Source organism: Aquarana catesbeiana, linkage group LG05, assembly GCF_042186555.1.
Source record: "Aquarana catesbeiana isolate 2022-GZ linkage group LG05, ASM4218655v1, whole genome shotgun sequence".
In the NCBI taxonomy this organism is placed as follows: Eukaryota; Metazoa; Chordata; class Amphibia; order Anura; family Ranidae; genus Aquarana; species Aquarana catesbeiana.
The window spans coordinates 124700090-124720086 of NC_133328.1; the positions used below are offsets into that span (position 1 = coordinate 124700090).

The 19997-nt window shown below is 41.6% G+C and overlaps 1 protein-coding gene across 2 annotated transcripts in view; it reads left to right on the forward strand.

Annotated features, from left to right (window-relative positions):
* Positions 1-19997, forward strand: part of TAX1BP1 (Tax1 binding protein 1) — a 203629-nt gene that overhangs the window by 38115 nt on the left and 145517 nt on the right. For both annotated transcript variants that reach the window (XM_073630158.1, XM_073630159.1), the window contains exon 3: positions 10797-10899. In XM_073630158.1, coding sequence (XP_073486259.1) covers positions 10797-10899 — 103 coding nt within the window. The remainder of the gene's footprint in view (positions 1-10796; positions 10900-19997) is intronic.

Below are 19997 nucleotides of genomic sequence, written 5' to 3' on the forward strand. Positions count from 1 at the left end.
GGCACAACAGCAAACTTGCCAAGAGACTGCCGCACACCACAACTCACGGACCGGGCAAGGAGGGCATTAATCAGAGAGGGAGCACAGAGACCTAAGGTAACCCTGGAGGAGCTGCAGAGTTCCACAGCAGAGACTGGAGTATCTGTACATAGGACGACAATAAGCCGCACGCTCCATAGAGTTGGGCTTTATGGCAGAGTGGCCAGAAGAAAGCCATTACTTTCAGCAAAAAACAAGATGGCACAGTTTGAGTTTGCGAAAAGGCATGTGGGAGACTCCCAAAATGTATGGAGGAAGGTGCTCTGGTCTGATGAGACTAAAATTGAACTTTTTGACCATCAAAGAAAACGCTATGTCTGGCGCAAACCCAACACATCACATCACCCAAAGAACACCATCCACACAGTGAAACATGGTGGTGGCAGCGTCATGCTGCGGGGATGTTTTTCATCAGATGAGACGGAAACTGGTCAGAGTTGAGGGAAAGATGGATATTGCTAAATACAGGGATATTCTTGAGCAAAACCTGTACCACTCTGTGTGTGATTTGAGGCTAGGATGGAGGTTCACCTTCCAGCAGGACAATGACCCCAAACACACTGCTAAAGCAACACTTGGGTGGTTTAAGGGGAAACATGTAAATGTGTTGGAATGGCCTAGTCAAAGCCCAGACCTCAATCCAATAGAAAATCTGTGGTCAGACTTAGAATGCTGTTCACAAGTGCAAACCATCCAACTTGAAGGATCTGGAGCAGTTTTGCAAGGAGGAATGGGCAAAAATCCCAGTGGTAAGATGTGGCAAGCTCATAGACTTATCCAAAGCTGTGATAGCCGCAAAAAGGGGGCTCTACAAAGTATTGACTTTAGGGGGGGTGAACAGTTATGCACATTGACATTTTCTGTTTTGTCCTATTTGTTGTTTGCTTCACAATAAAATAAAAATATCTTCAAAGTTCTGTGTCATGTTCTCCATGTTAATTCCAGGTTGTGAGGCAACAAAACACGAAAAATGCCAAGGAGGGTGAATACTTTTGCAAGGCACTGTATCTATAAAATAGAGGAATGACCTAGCCACTGCCTTTTCAAAATAAATCAATCCTAATTCATGTTTATAAAGCATGGCTGTCTATATAACAAGTGTGTGTTGCCCTTTGCTTCATAACAGTCTATTGAATGGGGACAAAAAAGTCCCGGTAGGAGGAATGAAGCTTTCCACGTGGCTTTGATAGGGCTGGGTCACAAACGTGGAGAACTACAGTATCTCACAAAAGTGAGTACACCCCTCACATTTTTGTAAATCATTTATTCTACCTTTTCATGTGACAACACTGAAGAAATGACACTTTGCTACAATGTAAAGTAGTAAGTGTACAGCTTGTATAACAATGTAAATTTTCTGTCCCCTCAAAATAACTCAACACACAGCCATTAATGTCTAAACCGCTGGCAACAAAAGTGAGTACACCCCTAAGTGAAAATGTCCAAATTGGGCCCAATTAGCCATTTTCCCTTACAGGTGTCATGTGACTCGTTAGTGTTAGAGCAGGTGTGTTATGTTTGGTGTTATCGCTCTCACTCTCTCATACTGGTCACTGGAAGTTCAACATGGCACCTCATAGCAAATAACTCTCTGAGGATCTGAAAAAAAGAATTGTTGCTCAACATAAAGATGGCCTAGGCCAGTGATGGCGAACCTTGGCACTCCAGATGTTTTGGAACTACATTTCCCATGATGCTCAACTACACTGCAGAGTGTAGAGTGCAGAGTGGGAAATGTAGTTTCAAAACATCTGGGGTGCCAAGGTTTGCCATCACTGGCCTATAAGAAGATTGCCAAGACCCTGAAACAGAGCTGCAGCACGGTGGCCAAGACCATACAGCGGTTTAACAGGACAGGTTCCACTCAGAACAGGCCTCGTCATGGTTGACCAAACAAGTTGAGTGCATGTGCTCGGCATCATATCCAGAGGTTGTCTTTGGGAAATAGACGTATGAGTGCTGCCAGCATTGCTGCAGAGGTTGAAGGGGTGGGGGGGTCAGCCTGTCAGTGCTCAGACCATACGCTGCACACTGCATCAAATTGGTCTGCATAACTGTCATCCCAGAAGGAAGCCTCTTCTAAAGATGATGCACAATAAAGCTCGCAAACACTTTGCTGAATACAAGCAGACTAAGGACATGGATTACTGGAACCATGTCCTTGTGGTCTGATGAGACCAAGATAAATGTATTTGGTTCAGATGGTGTCAAGCGTCAACCAGGTGAGGAGTACAAAGACAAGTGTGTCTTGCCTACAGTCAAGCATGGTGGTGGGAGTGTCATGGTCTGGGGCTGCATGAGTGCTGCCAGCACTGGGGAGCTACAGTTCATTGAGGGAACCATGAATGCCAACATGTACTGTCACATACTGAAGCAGAGCATGATCCCCCTCCCTTCGGAGACTGGGCCGCAGGGCAGTATTCCATCATGTTAACGACCCCAAACACCTCCAAGACGACCACTGCCTTGCTAAAGAAGCTGAGGTTAAAGGTGATGGACTGGCCAAGCATGTCTCCAGACCTAAACCCTATTGAACATCTGTGGGGCATCCTCAAACGCAAGGTGGAGGAGCGCAAGGTCTCTAACATCCACCAGCTCTGTGATGTCATCATGGAGGAGTGGAAGAGGACTCCAGTGGCAACCTGTGAAGCTCTGATGAACTCCTTGCCCAAGAGGGTTAAGGCAGTGCTGTAAAATAATGGCCACACAAAATATTGACACTTTGGGCCCAATTTGGCCATTTTCACTTAGGGTGTACTGACTTTTGCTGCCAGCGGTTTAGACATGAAAGGCTGTGAGTTATTTTGAGGGGACAGCAAATTTACACTGTTATACAAGCTGTATACTCACTACTTTACATTGTAGCAAAGTGTCATTTCTTCAGTGTTTTCACGTGTAATAATAGAATAAAATATTTACAAAAATGAGAGGGGTGTACTCACTTTTGTGAGATACTGTAAATGCACTTCTGTGACCCAGAAGAGAAGTATGGCCAAACAGCTGATCAGGGTGAAGAGCCAATCACAGCGGCTCTTTACCATGTGATCAGCTGTGTCCAGTCACTGCTGATCACAATGTAAATACACTTGCTTGTTATCGTCATTCCTTTTCAGGTCTGTCACAGCGTGAGGAGAGAGCCGGTAACCGGCTAGTGTGAAAGGGACATCTGTCCTCATTATTAGTGCAGTGCCAATCAGTGTCTCCTTATCAGTGCCCTTAAGTGTCGTCTATTATTACCTATCCGTGCCACATATCAGTGCCCATCAGTACTGCCTATTAGTGCCCATCAGTGCAGACTCATCAGCGCATATCTGTGAAGGAGAAAAATTACCTGTTTGCAAAATTTTATTACAGAAACTAAGAAAAATGTTTTTGTTTTTCAAAATTTTTGGTATTTTTTACCTTTGTTTAGCAAAAAAAAAACCAAAACAATTGCTGATTAAATACCACCAAAAGAAAGCTCTATTTGTGTAAAAAAATGATAAAATTTCATATGGGTACAGTGTTGCATGACCGCGCAGTTGTCATTCAAAGCGCGACAGCGTTGAAAGCTGAAAATTGGCCTGGGCAGGAAGGGGGTTAAAGTGGTTAAACATCATACCAGCTATCAAAATGACATGCACACACCTGTATACAGTATTTTTTACTTGGCCCTACCACGTGTAAAGGTTGATGTTTTCTTTTTTGTGTTGTGAGAGGGTTAAAGGATTTTCAGTCCAGCAATATCTAAGGTTAGAACCACAGGTTCTTTCAATTGGTGAAAGCCAAATGAGGTTCTTTGAGCAACGCACTTGAATGCTGGATGGAGGTTTGAAAATGTTTTCTTGCAGTGATGCTGTGTGACCCTGCCAAGCAGTGTTTCCAACTTACCATTGAAATTTACTGACACGGCATCCAACATTTACTGGCACAGTCACGTTTTTACTGGCATTTCCAAAAGTTACAAAATTACAGTTTTAAGTGCAAATTTCAGTATTTAGGCTACAAACAAGTACAATATGCAATTAGCAATGTGATTTAAGGTAGATATTTAGGCAAAAAGGATATTTCTTTCTTTTATTTGGATATAGTAAGTAAGCAGTTCAGGAACACTGACAGCAGTGTGCAGCAGCACAGACGATGATGACACCTCAACGATATGACACGTGCCCTCCTGAGTAAGAGTGACCGTCTCTCTCTATACCAGGTGGTGTCTTCAGTCCACTTCAGTCTAAAAGGCACTGACAGTCCTGCTCCCAGGTTTGCCTTGCTCCCATCCTACAGACCCGCACACGAGGCTCTGGCCACTCCGCTCAGCTCCCTTGCACCATGACATCATACCACACGCTCAGGCACTGCCTCCGCCAGACCCACTCCTGCTGGCGCTGCCCGAACACACAAAAGCAGGCCCTTGGATGGTCTCAGTGGACTCCAAATCAGAATGCGCAATTCTGAGCCGTGCGTCACAGCATTTACTGGCAGAAGAAAAAGTGCCATTTTTTTACTGGCTGGCTGCCAGTAAAAATACTGACAGTTGGCAACACTGCTGCCCAGGGCTGCACTGCCTTGCTTCAGAAGGTGATCATGCATTTGTGCCATGTCCCTAATCATTCTTATGAGGAGCTGGAGGTGGCTGAGCATGGTGGCTGCTAGCAGTCCTGTAAATGCGCAGGATACAGGGAGCCTGAAGGACTTGTCTCAGTTGTTTGACTATTGTACTATATGCTTATGCTGGTTGCATTATATTTTCCCCGAGCCTTGGTTAATTTTCTTTTTGGACATATGCATACTAAAAATGTAGTTGCCATTTATATGAAGATTGGAAGCTGACTTCTTATTGTTTCATTGAATTTAAAGCATGATGGAAAACATTTGCCCTAAAAGTCAAAGATGTCTGTTGCATTCATCATTTGTTTCCTAACCCCTATACCGCTACTACTAAGCTAGACCTGCTTGGACATATTGTATTACTGAGAAACCAGAAAACTGCTTGTTTCTGTCTAGGGGATGGGAAAAAAGTTTAACTTGCCAGATCCTCTGCTCCCCCAGCAGACGGCACTCCCCTACGCTCCAGCACTGGGCTATGGTCCCTGCATCAGTTTTGATGACATCAACACCTCAGACCGTCAGAGCATGGGGAAGAAGAGGCTGCAGGGATCAGTCTAGTAGCTTGGAGGATCAGGTACATAAAACCTCTGTAACCGGTCTGCCTAGACAGAAATAAGCAAGTAGCACTCCGTGTGAGAGCTGTCGACTGCAAGGAAGGACTTCTATTTTTCCAGTAATTTAGCTTTAAAGAACACTTGTCATTGGACCTAATACCTGGTTTGAGGTGGCTGAGAGCAGATCTGCAGATAACCCAGGAAATTTAAAGTAGACTTGTCATACAGTATTAGAGCTGCACAATTCTGCCTAAAATGAGAATCACAATTTTTTTGCTTAGAATAAGATTCTCTCACGATTCTCGTGGTGTAACATCATCTTTCACATTAGACAAAAAAATTGGGTTTACTTTACTGTTTAGTTTTTTCTTTTTAATTCATTGAATTGTATTTTTTCCCAAAAAAAATTGTGTTTGAAAGACCGTTGCGCAAATACAGTGTGACATAAAATATTGCAACAACCGCTATTTTATTCTATAAGGTCTCTGCTAAAAAAATATATATAATGTTTGGAGGTTCTAAATAATTTTCTAGCAGGAAATACTGATTTTAACTTGTAAGCAACAAGTGTCAGAAAAAGGTTTGATCTTTAAAGCAGTTGTAAACCCTAAAAAAAACAAACAAAAAAAAACCTGTAAGACAAAGACATAATGAGCTAGTATGCGTCACATACAAGCTCATTATGAAATACCTTAGAATGAAGCTGCTTCAGCGGCGCCAGCACACCGTTGAGATGGCTGACATTTTCCCCGGAGTTTCTTCAGGGTTCGCGGGCTCCTGGCGCTATGATTGGCCGGAGCCATGATGACATCATTCCTGCCAGTCACTGCACAGGGCCCTGAAGAAACTGCACGATCGGCCATTCCTTTAGTGTGCATATGCCGATTGACGGCGGCGTATATAGTAAATATCATCTAAAAGGCGCAAGTTTAGGAGATATTTTCAGTACCTACAGGTATGCCTTATTATAGGATTACCTGTAGGTACAATTAAACAGGAAGACTTTACTTTATCTTTAAGTGGTTAAACTGACCTAATTGACAGACCAAAGTTCATTCCTTTGATCTAAAAGAGAGTTAACGCCCAACGCTGACAATGTTGATAAACATTTGCTGGCTTTTTTTTGACAGCTTTGAGTGAGTAGAGTATGTCTCTGCACTTGCATGAATGAATCATGTAAATGCTGGATAGAGATCGTGAGGGGGATTGAATCGATTTTTTTTTTTTTTTTTTTTAACGATTAATCGTGCAGCTCTATACAGTATGTACAGGAACTCAATTTAAAAATGCTAGTTGTCTGTTGTTGGCTGTGTCCAACTTCCTTAATTTTGAAGTATGCTGGTACAAGAATGCAGGAACAAGTATAAGATAAATGTCAGAATTCCTTATCCCATTTCTTATTCTGTTTCAGTGGCTTAGAATGCGCCAGCAAAGGCAGCCTACAGTATATGATTGTCTCGTGACAGGTATACTTTATATATGAAGTCCTGGATAAACTTGTCTAAATACAAAAGTTATGTATTCTTGAAACCTTGATGTGCATTCTGTACTAATACAACAAATACTAAATGGATTCTCTGCACACTGCTGCACCCTTCCCAGCAAACTATGCAATGAAAAACAGGGATATTTAGTTCACATACATTGCAATACATGTTTAAGCTGACCAACTCCATCAAAGTAATCCCTCTTCTGGCCAGTCCTACACTGCTTTGCCACTGCAAATGCTACAGTAGACACCAAGTTAACCTGGGGCATAAAGACACAAGGTGGGGGAGAGCTACAAGGTTCAGGTCTGGTCACTGACCTGCATACAACAAAGAAAAGGTATACTTGTGCTTAAATCCCAATACATGTACAAGCTATTGGGATTTGAGCACAGGTACAGTATATATTTTCTCCATGTACTAATACAAGATCCTTTGTGCAAGCACTTCCTGTAATCTAGACCGGTCCCTGCTCCTCTCTCTATGCAAGGTGATGGGTCTTGTATACATCCCCCTCACGTAGTTTCAGCAGACAGCTTGTATTGGGTGGACCTACTGGGTCGCTTTAAGGCAAAAAAAAACTTTAGCCCTTAAAGAGGCTGTAAAACCTTGTTTAAAAAAAAAAAAAACATGCCAGTCATACTTGCCTCCCACTGTGTAGTTAGTTTTGCGCAGAGTGGTCAGGGTCCTCCTTCTGGTGTCCCTCAGCGGCGCTGGTGGCTCCTCCCTGCATCGAGTGTCCACGTTGGAGAAGCGTTCTCCTTGGTGGACACCCGTCCGGGCGCGCTCCCGAGTCCAGCATCTGTGTCCATTCACACAGAATGCAGGACACGGCCCCACCCCTCGGCGCGGCGTCATTGGATTTGATTGATGGCAGCGGGACCAAATGGCTGTGCTGCTATCAATCTATCCAATCAGGACACGAGACACCAGCTAGAGCTGGTGTGCTCGTTCTTGGCTGGAGAAAGATCAGAGTCAGGTAAGTAAAACGGGGCTGGGGGGGGGGGGGGGGGCTGCAGCACCACAGAGGGTTTTTCACCTTAATGCATAGAATGGTGAACAACCATGAGGGTTTACAACCCCTTTTAAAACCACTTTTAATAACAATGGTCAAGTATCATTTCTTCCCAGGAAGCCTTTACAGGCAATGTATGGTGTATTTTCAGCCAACATATGTTTTGAATTACTATTGCAGTTTTCCTTTTTTAAAGTCATTTTTGATATAATTTTCACATTTTACATGCTCGCTCTTCTAGATTTTTGTTTTAAATATAGACATTTGTAGGTTGCACATTAGAGACAGAGTATATCCGCCAAATAGGGAGTCCATTATTTTTAATGAGTTGGTTGACTCCTAGACTTGCATTTCTGCTGCCATGTATGTATCTAATTACAAATTATACACACAAACAAGGGCTTTAAAACATTATGCGGTTGGATAAGATTTACAGCAAGCTGAACTTGTTTACATGTTCAGCTAAAATTGCTGAAAATACTATACTCTACATTCCCTTTTATTTGGGGCACTTAAGCTCTAAATTGCAATCCTTTTTTTTTTTTCTCCTTTTTTTTTTTTATATATATTAATGTGCTCATGGGTTGGATTGTCCTTTAAATCCACAAATGCCTTTTCTGTGGTGTCAAACAAACTGATGCCTCCTATGATTTTTTTTCTACATTTGGGACCCATAGTAATGTCTGTATGATATGTTACCCATTTGTGATATTATTGAAATGGCTATTATGAGATGATTTGGTGAAGTTAGAGGACTGACAGCAAAAAAATAAATTTGACATTCAGAACATCATGTACAACTATCAGAAGTGTATAATGACATTGGGGGTTATTTACGAAAGGGAAATCCACTTTGCACTACAAGTGCACTTGGAAGTGCAGTCGCTGTAAATCTGAGGGGTAGATCTGAAATGAGGGGAAGCTCTGCTGATTTTATCATCCAATCATGTGCAAGCTAAAATGCTGTTTTTTTATTTTCCTTGCATGTCCCCCTCGGATCTACAGCAACTGCACTTCCAAATGCACTTTCAGTGCAATTTCAAGTGCACTTTGCACTTGTAGTGCAAAGTGGATTTGCCTTTCGTAAATAACCCCCAATTAAAATGACCGGAAAGTCTCTCCTTTTTTTTTTTTTTTAATAATAAACATGTTCTACTGCGCCCAATGCGTTTCATCATATGTGATATCAGGGGTTCTGATGTCACGTATGACAAAACGAGGTGGAGTCAGACCACACGCATGTTATCATGCATCATATTTGTATTTTACTGGGCTGGTTAATCAATTGAGGGCTGGGGATGATCGTTCTGGAGGTAGGGAGTTGGTCTCCCTAGAGAGTGGCTGGTCCTGCTTATCCTAATTTCAGTGAGGAGCCCCTGTGTTTTTCATGCCCAAGATGGTGCCTTGCATATAACAGCCTAAATGACCACTATAAACGTGGTCATATTCTTCCGGTAAGCAGGTCTATGTTCACAAGGGTGGTGATAGCTGTCAGTACACTGCAAAGATGTGATACCTCTCTAATTGCTATATGGAGACTAGTGGACTTTCTCTATTTGATGTCAATATTTTTATTTGTCTTTTTTTTAACATGGGCACAGATTGCTATATGTGTATTCTCTTAAGTATGTTTGTACAATTGCTTTCACATTATTTTTTTTTTATTCACTTTCATTTGCACTTTGATTACCTTAGCATATTTTGAGATCTATAATTATTTAGAACCACACTGCTGATAATAGTACCTTTTTATATACCTGGTAACAGGGTATTTTGTTTGGTTCCTTTTTGTTTATATGTTTTGGAAGTCCTAAGTGCGGATGTTTCTTTCCACTTTAAATGTCCACTCTGCAATGAAAGAGTTATGCAGCTCTCCAATGCAGCTCTGTCCTTTTGTTAATGTTAGTTTTCCAGATAGCCTGCATTGGAAAAATACCTACGATGTCTGTGTTCTGGAAAGAGCATAGATATAAGAGGTTTATCCTCCTGTCCTTTTCTGCTGACAACCCTTCACTAGACCCTCCAACAACAGCTCAGAGAGAAATACAAATTCAGCAGGAACCATCTGATTTTGTAATCCATCTATGCCCATTCTTGCTCAACAGAACTCAATCTAAAGATAAACTTCTGTCGAACTGGATTGTTCACATTTTTATTTCCATCTCTCTCCCTGATTTTCCCCTATCTTCCTGTATGGTGAGACAGGAGATTTTTGCTTTGACATACACTTTAGGATTTGCATACCTATCTGCTGCTCTCTCTTCAGCTGCTTTGGTCTAGGTAACCCTTTGGCTTTGTTCACAACTGAGTGTTTTGAAGCTTAACCAGATGTGCTTCAACGTTTGATGCCAAGATTTAAATAAAAAGTATGGATTCGTTTTTGTTTTGTTTTTTTAAATCATAGTTACTTAGGCAGATGCAGCTTCGATGCAATTTTGCATATGTCCCCCGCCCTCTCTAATGGTGAGAACTGAGCGTTCAAACGCCGCCGATCGCTCAATTCTCCCCGCCACTCTAAACACAGAGCTGTGACTGTTAGTCACTGGCTCGCTGCCCTCCCCTCCATAGCTCACTGGCTCAGGCTCTCAGTCGCTCGCTGGGCTAGGTGCCGGTTCAGGCTCCTGGATGGATCAGGACTGACTCTGTGACATCAGCCAACAGCGGACTTCAGCGGAAACGGGTTACAGGAGTGCAGAACCAATTGCACTCTCATGATTTACAGGAAAAGTACAGCCAAATGGGCTTTGGCTGTACTTCTCCTTTTATTCCTACTCATTGGTGCCGTTTACACCTGAGCATAGTGTCACTTGAAGTTTGAAGGTCATCGCTTGAAAAAGTTTGCAAGCTTCTTTTGGAGCTCCTTTTAGACTTTAATAGAAGTGCCTGAAAAACACATACAACCTGCGTTTTTTTTAAAAATGTTTTATTGTTTAGTAACCAAGATTTCCATTGGCTAGAAAAAAAGATTCCAGCTTGAAACACACACAGAACCAAAGATGCTAAGTTCAAGTGTGTATAGGGCCATTTTCAAAGCTATGTTTTTGTTTTTCACTGAACTTTTCTCCTTGTAACAAAAAAGGTATATTGTGTTTTACACTTAATATTTTTTTCCAGGTTGGATGGAGCACTGCCCGAGATTATTATACTTTTTTGTGGTCGCCTATGCCTGAAAACTATGTGCCCGACTGTACTCGTGACTGTGTGCTGACATTCCAAGGTTAGAGCATGTTTTCATGTTTCCTCTGGTAAATTAGATTTATCCTTAAAGTGGATGTAAACCCAAATTTATTTATTTTTTTTTATATCATACTGTAGAGTATAAGATTTCCTATCATTTGAGCCCAGTCTTGCCACACAGAGTTAATCCATCTCTGAGCAATCCTCTTTTATTGTTCAGTGAGAAAAATCTTGACAAACTGAGAAAAACTTTGTCAAATCCTCCCCCTTGCTGTGAGTGACAGCCTGCAGTATTTTTTAATTCCCTCTCCCACTCCTTTCTTCAGCAGCTCTGCAAGGATTGGCTGTTCCACACCTCAGCATGATTTGGCATGCTGAAGTCATGTGGTTACTTTCCTGTCTTTTCACTGGATGTTAGAGATCATAGCAGAAGTTCAGTGTTAGAAATACACAGGGGAGTGTAGAGGTGGGCGGGGAGTCTACTGACATCAGGACTCCACCCACCGAGCTCCAGACAACAGACCCACCCACAGAATATGCAGTTTTTCTGCTCTCATAACAGACAGAGGGGAGACATTTGACAGGTAAAGATACATGCAGGAGGCATGTATATCCTTATAGATAACCCCTATGGCAGTAGTTTAGAAAGGATGACATTGGGGTTACATCCACTTTAAGCTGAGGTTCTTTTCCTACACTACTGCCAAAAATGGGTCCTGTTCTAGTAAAGCCACTATATTCTTACATACTATAAACAATACATATCCCTCCGTTTACATAAGTCCTGCTTCACTTTCTCTTCCCTGCTTACCAACCTTAGCTCCCTCTTACCAGATTTTTTTTCCATTTCCAAACAAAAGTAGTGGAGAGCAATCAATTTGAAGGCACACTTAAAAATGTACTTAAAAGTATAACTAAAGGCAAAACTTTTTTTTTTTTTTTTTTTTTTTTTAGTTTTGGATCAATTGAAGATGGATTAGAACACCTGTTTTTATTTATTTATTATAGGTTATTATTATTTATTTATAGGTTTTTATTACTACCTCTGCCACCATTAATTCACCCTCTGTTTGTCCTGTTTACCATTATCATCAAAGGTGAAGGTAAAAGGAAATCTAAATTTTGGGTTGTCCCCAGGACAATAATAGAGGGGAAATCTTCCAATGGGGACACTAGTTCTGATGACCTGAGGGGCCACAATGAATTTCCTTAATTTGCAGGGATTTTTTCTCACTTCTTGGTTATAGGACAGGAAGTGAAGGTAAATCTCCCCAATAGGACAGAGATGAGGGGAAAAAAACGCTGACACGGGTATAACCTTCTCTTCTGCTATCCAAAATGAATAAAACATTTTTTGCCTATAGTTCTACTATAAACCTTAACCCTTTTGCTGCAGACTCCTGCCTGTCAGGTGAGAGCATTCGGGCGGCAGTGCTCCATGACCTCACTTCCAGATCAGCATCTATGTGTCCCCGGCTAGCTTTGCCAGGAAGGAATATTTTACAATGCGATCTGCATTGCTATACATTCAGTGGAAGAACCTGTTACCTAAAAAAAACAAATCACGGTTTTTATTTTTTTTGCAAAAAAATTAGGCTACACCCAGGCACATAAACCCCCCCCTTCCAAAAAATTTTGAGGCCCCTCACCTCCACATATACACATGTAGGGACGTAAACACATGTGTCGGGGGTGCCTACGTGTGAAAACGTTGATTGCGATACACATGTTATATATCGCAGCACATGCCAGAGTAAGAGCAATAATTCTAGCACAAGATCTCCTCCATAACACTAAACTGACACCTATAGGGGGCTTTTGAAGCATCACCTATAGAAAATATAGGGTACTAAAGTTTGTCGCCATTTCACGGGCGCACACAAATTTAAGGTTTGGTATGTTGGGTATCTATTTACTGAGCGCAATCTCATCTTTTATATTTTACCAAAATTAGGGTAATTTATTGTGCTTGTTTGCCCTAAAATTCACCTTAGCATGTTTTTCACTGAAACCTTTGCGGTAATATCGTGTGACATAAAAAATTGGAACTACCATTATTTTATTTTCTAGGGTGTCTTTTCAGAAAATATATAATGTTTGGGGGGTTTACATCATCTTTAGGACCAAAGTTATTTTTCTAAACGTGTGCAAAAAATACAAATACCGTTCTGGCAGCAAAAAGGTTAAATACTGAAAAATACAAACACCATACTTCCCTTTCTAAATGTCTCTATCTTGCATTATTATATCTAATACAAAATTAAAGGTCTGATGTAAACATGTATAATGGCACAAAAGAAAATTTTGTGTTTAAATGGTTACATTTATGATTCCCCTTTCTGATTTTTTTTTTTTTTGTAATGCTTTTTTATGTTTTAGACGTTTTTTCTGTAGTCTTGGCTTGAGTTTGTTGTGTGTCCCCAGATAATTCACCTGTTCATTGAGCACCCCAGCAAAGTCTTGAACTGCTGTCCAATAACAGCTGGGTGCTTCCACCTGTGTAAACTAGCGGTTAGGTCATAAACTGAGTTTGGATGGATATACTGAGCAGCCCATTTTTTCACATGCATAAAAGCAGAGTTTTATGAAGTTCTGTATTAAATGTCCATATGAGACATGAGTGAGCCAAGTTACAAAAGCATGCGGTTACAATCAGGCACTGAAACAGTAGTATTTCCTTGATCTTCACAAGTGCAACATGCAGCTGACCTGTAATTTGGCAAAGCTTGTAGAGCTATTTTTAATAAAATGGTGCATATAGCTCAAATGCACTGGAACCAACAGAAATGAGTCAGGCAGTTGCTCATAACATATTTATTTTTTTCAACTTCAATATGATGAACAGTTATTAAGCTCTTGAACTTAAGGTATGTATTAGTTTTTTTTCCTGTACCTTACAAACTTTAAAGAAGAATTCCAGGTATGGACATTTTTACATAGTTGTAATGGTCCAGCTTGGTCCAATGTATGTATTCATATACCATACTTTGGGATCCCTCTAGATCCAGTGACCTCCACTAGCTTCTGGATCCTGTGCCACGAGGCTGCATTCTGAACTCAGGAGTTTGGCCATTGGGAATTTTCTCAAATAATGCAAAGCATCACTGCCCTGTCTCTCCACCTCTTCAAATCATAGAACGCTTTTCATTTATTTTTGAAAGTGCAAAGCGATTTTTGAATGGTACTCATGCCAAGGGGTTGTACCCCTCTGTGATTAGAATGTAGCAGGGCAGCTGCTCTGCACAGGGGTCTGGAAGCTGGTGGCGATTACTGGATTAGCGGTATCTGCTACAGTGATTTCCTGATTTCATGAGGATTCCCACATGTATGGCATATGCATAGTTGCATTGGTCCAAGCTGGACCAATGTAACTAAGAAAAAATGTCTATACCTGGAGTTCTTCTTTAAAAACCCTTTCCTTCACATCCTGCTTCCTTTATAAAGAAGATGATGTGCTCTAGTGTTTGCTAAGTACTGAGATACCACTTAGTCTCCCTGGAGGCTGTCTTTCTCAGCACCATGTTTTTCTTCTATCCTCGCCCACATTGAGCAATTGGAAGCAAAATCTGTCCTCTTGGTTCTTTTTTTCCAGTTTTGTTTCTTGAAATTACATTGTTTCTGGCTACTTCCGTTGTTCACTTACCTGTTGTCAGATTTATACAAATTATAAAATTGTTTAGAAACTCTTGGTACAAGCTCCTATAAGGTCCTGGGAGCAGTGCTCTTTTGCAGTTCCAAGATGTTCATGTTAATTTCTGACCATTCAAAAGGGATGTTGACAGAAGGAAGTCCTGCACAGTCCGATCAGGTTATTATGTCTGTAGCAAGTACATATGGTCACACAGAAAGCAAGGTGCAGTCTATGTTCTCTTAGGTACTGTATGTGATCCAAGGATCCCAGACTTTTGGGAACTTGGGGTGGGTATCATCCAGAATGGAGGTGAGCTTTTCATCCACCATAGTTCCATGAAGCCTGTGCTTAACTTGAAGTATAGTTGAGAAATGGTTGTCTCCATAATCTAGCTAAAGTCTGCTGGGCAGCTAGGAACACAAACCCAACCAGCTTTCTTTGGTTTGGTGAGGGACGGAGTCGGTTCAAGCATAAAATGCTTCCTAGGGGATTCCAGCTAAAGAGACATTTAGGACAGACTCGATCATATTGTAGACTTATGTGCAGAACCGAATTGTCACCTTGGAGCAGATCTGCCAGAGGTGGAGTAGAGTGAGGTGAGTGCCTTGTTCCCTGCAGCCTTGGAAGCACTGAAGGGGTGAGCTTGGATAAGTGGTCAGGGGTCATATACCACAGCAAGAGTAGTTTTATAAGCATTTTCTCCGGCAAAGATGTTCCGAGAGCACTTAGAGGAAGCCAACTAGATCTTGCTCCAGATAGTGTGATCAGGGTTTCTGCCTAGGCTTGCGGCCCATTTAGGCCCTGGCTCATGCTCTTATATGGCTATCAGGTCAGTCAGGGATGCGTAAAAAGTCTGAGACTGGGCCTTTTAGATAGGGATCCTTTCCGGTAGCGATTTTAGAAAGGGGTTATACGCTGAGGCAATTCTTCATGGCATTGAAGCAAGCAACGAACATGATGGTTGATTTGGATGTACCAGAAGTATTCTGCAGCTAGTAATTGCCAGTGTTCTTGTAGATATTGAAAGGATTTAATCCTAATGCCGTCGATAGTAAGGAGTTCATAGATCTATTTAACCCCTTTCCTGCGCCACCATCTGAAGACCAGCGGGGTTGTTAAGTGCTTGTTGGATTAGAGCTCTATTTGGTGAATTGTCATATCTTCACGAGGCATTAGTTCTTGGGCATCAGAGTCAACCCAGGCTTTTCCGTTGGAGGAATTGGTGGAAATGGTATTACCAGTGAGAGAAATTGGTACCAGTCAAAAGATAAGAATTCTGTCAATTCTAGTGGGACATCTAAGCTGCCCATCAATTATTGTTGTCATTTGAGGCCATTTTCATGTTTGATTATAAGTATATCGTTAGATTGCAATCACCTTAAAGTGTAATTAAAAGCACAACTTTTTTTATTTTCTAGTTTTGGATAGAGGGGACAGGAACTAGATCACATGTCAAGATTTTATTGCTGTCTGTGCCCCCTGTTACCAGAACAGTAATAAAGGAGAAATCTTCCAACGGGGACACTAGTTCTGGTGACATGCCAGGATTCCATCACTATGTAGGGATTTTGTCTCACTTCCCCTTTTGGGCTATAGGACAGGAAGTGAAGGAAAATCTCCCCTGTGAGACACAGATGGCAAAAAAAACAAAACGGACAGGGTTATAACCCTCCAGTAATCAATCCAAAGTGAAAAAGGAAAAAAAAGTTTTCCCTTTAGTTAGACTTTGAAGTGATTGTAAAGATAACATTTAAAAAACAAAAACAAAAACAAACAGTGTATACTTGCCTGCTCTGTGCAATGGTTTTGCACAAAGCAGCCCTGATCCCCCTGTTCTTGGGTCCCCCACCAGCACTCCTTTCCCCACCTATTGCCCCCAGAGCAAGCCACTTGTTTTGGGGGCACTCATGCAGGCTCACTCCCGAGCTGTACTCTGTGTGTCCATTGACACACACAGTGCAGCTTAGCCCTGCTCCCTCCTCACTAGCTGTCATTGATAGCAGCAGGAGCCAAGGGCTCCCACTGCTGTGTCTGAGCCAATGAGTAGTGAGAGAGAGAGAGAGAGCGCAGCAGGGATAGATTGGCATTGGGCTCGGGTAAGTATAAGGGGGATTGGGTGGGGGAGCTGCAAACAGAAGTTGTTGTTTTTTGTTTTTTTTTACACCATAATGCATAGAATGCATTAGGGTAAAAACGTTCTGCCTTTGGAACCCCTTTAAGGTTTACATTTCTGTTGCTTTTATGAATTTAGCTCTGTTTGCTATATCCACACATGGCAGTCTGCTTATTTTAAAACTTAGTTGCAATGAAATGTGGTTCCAGTTGTATTTCTGAATGAAATCCTTTCTCATGTTTTAACATACCGGCTCTCCATAGCCAGCACATGGTCTTTGATTGTGAGTTTGTGCAGGGATTTCTTGAATATGGTGTTTCCCGAAAACTTGCAGGCTAAATTTAATACTTGGCCAAACTGGATACGCTGTTGATAGAAAAACTGCAGTTTTTTTTTTTTTTTATGTTTTAAATAGCTGCTGCTAAAGTGTCCCATTTCTAGGGGCTGTGCAAAATGCTTGCAATGTGAAAACGTCCAAAAGTACCCAGACAAAATGTGCTCAAGAGCTTTACTGTGTTCCAGGATAAATATTTGTGCTAATACAACCCAAAGTACCTAGTTCCTGGAATAGAAATGTCATTTCATGTTCTCCTTATCCATAAAATTCCTTCAGTGTGCTTGAAAGCTTGGTAATAGCCGCTATGTATACATCCCTCCTGCCCAATGATGTGTTCTAACTATTTAACTATTTTTGCTAGAGGATTTTAACCTATCCCTTAAGGAAACCTGTTAAAAGAGAAGCATGGCTAAAGCTTTTTTTGTCATACTTCTCTTGTGGGTCGCAGGAGTGTACTTACTTTTGCTCTCCTGTGACCCAGAGTCGGCTGATAGAGGGCAATAGATGTCACAGAGCCAGTCCAGGCTCTGGAACGATCCTGACCATATTGTCGGGATCCACTCAGCTGTATGATTAACAGCTTGCTTTGGCTTTCAGTGCACGGCTGAAAGGTAAAGCCAGGCGCGCCTGCCCCCTCTCCAGCCCGGTGCTTCAGTGAGCGTTGGGGGAGCAGGGTGGAGAGTGGTGACTAACAATCAGTGCTCTCCGCTCAAAGCAGACTTGAAAACTTGGCGATCGTGTGCTCGCTCAGTTTTGGGACTTAGAGCTGATATGGGACATAGAGGTGAGTATGAAGGTTTTTCTTTTTTTTTTCTTTCTATACCCCCAATTTCTCCTTCTAAGATGAACTCCACGAAAAGCTTTTAAAAAAAATCTGCTGGGATACATATGGTTAAATCTCAGGAAGTGTATGCTGCCTCCTGGATTGCTGCCTGTTATTTACAATTTAGGCTGCATGCACACTGGACGGTAAAACATTATTAAAACGCCAGTAGCTTTGCAGTGAGTCTTTCAAAGTTTTTTTAACGTTTTTGCAATAGCGTTTTTTAGCGTTTTTCTGTTTTTTTTTTTTTTTTCTCAATGGATCAAAAACGTTAAGCGCTGGTTAGCCGCGTTTATCGACCTTTATGAGCATTTGCCATTTTTTGTGGTCAGAAAAACGTCTCCTGAACGCGATTTTATGGCATTCAGAAAACAGCCCATGAACTCCACTACTGATAAACACCCAAAAACGTCCATGTGTGCATGGACACACAGGATAACATAGAGGGGAGTTTATGGGCTGTTAAAAAAAACACCCAAACTCCCAAAAACGGCCGTTTATGAGCTTCAGTGTGCATGGAGCCTAACCGTTTCATTGAGAGTCATTAGCATAGCTTTTGCTATACTTCCAGTGCTTTGGCAGACTTTAGGCAGCAAGCTAGGATTTAACTATTTGTAACTTAGGAAAATATTTTTATAAAAAGTTTTCTTAGTTGTACAGTAAGAGACACAGGGTCTTTAATTATTTTGACTGGTTAATATGCAGCTGTCTTCATGTGATTTTAAACTGGGAAAAAAAAAAAAATTAGAGGGATATTCTTCTAGGTATAACCCCTCCCACTTCTAGCTAGTCTCATTTTGTTTGCTAGGTGTGTTTAGGTGACAGACCTCTTCCCTTTACTAGGATAAGCTTACCTTCTTTGGTGGACGCTTCTCTCTGTCTCTTTCTCTGAATGATGATATACCACCAAGAAGAGTCTTTGATCCATTATCTTGCTGTACCTTTGAGGCCTGTAACCAAACCTCACTGGATGAAAGGACCGGCTTGTAATGTTGCATCCTTTCAGTGGTCGCAGCAGGGAGTCCAGGCGTGCTTAGGCTTATTAAATTATTAAAACTTGGCACCATTTTTTTTCTGTGCTACTGTCCCTGTGCACATCCCCCATTTGGTGCCTAGCACACCTGTGCAAAACCGAGCAAAACCAAGCATTTACTGCAGCTGTGCTGCCTCATTCTCAATGGAGTCACTGTGGCTGCAGTCCTGCTTCTTCTTGCAAGATCTCCTGGCTCTTTCCTGCGGGCAATATCTACATTACTGTGGCCTAAAAGTGCTTGGCATCGAGATATCACCCCTTCCTCCTCTATTGCAGTTGGGGTCTTGAGTACCCCTCTAAAAGATCATCTTTGTTTAAAATGACAGAGACAAACTGTCACACAGATCAGCGTAACTTAAAAATGGAGGAACAAATTAAACTAATAAAGACCAAAATACAGCCCACACATTGTCATTGTTAAATAAATATATCACCTATACATCTCTATGATACTTGCCAAGCTAATAGATATTCCACAAGTTACAATTGGAGTACCCCTCTGGGGGGCAACATTTCACAAGCTTGGCAGATCTGAAGTGTGGGGAAAAGGATCAGATGGACTTTCTAGCTCAGGCTGAGCTTGGCTTCATTAGGAGTGATAGATTATCCATTCAGAGGAGGTATTGATGGTTGTCCTATTACTTTCTGCCTTCCTCTGGCTATTCAGCTGGCCCATTTGCCAAACCAGCTTCCTCATTCTATCCAGAGAGGAATTTTCTACCCCATCAGGTGATACAGTATGTCAGATTTTATAGACAAAATTTCTGGTCTTATTGAGGGTCTTATAAAAACAGTTGGGTCACAGCAGTGCCACATTTGATCACCCCTCCTGAATTGTTTTTTGATTTTGCCCTTGAGCCAGAAACATTACCTAAAGAGGAGAAAGCAGTTGAGGATGATCCTTCTTCTTCTTCTAAGGAATTGGATCAAGATGACACACCTGTAACAGAGATTTTATCCAAGCTGAGAAATACAATTGCTACCCTTATTGATGCTGTATGTCCTTGCTAATCATTGGAGCAGTTGTACTCTGTTCACACTAAGGTATCCAATATGGGGTCCTTTAATTACCTAAAATAACCACAACTTTTCCAGTCAACTTGCTGTTACAGCCTGTCCTGTATGAGAAGATTTTTATTCCCCCGAAACCTTTTCCTATACAGTATCCTACTGAGGAAAGTTTCCAGCATAAATGGGCTGT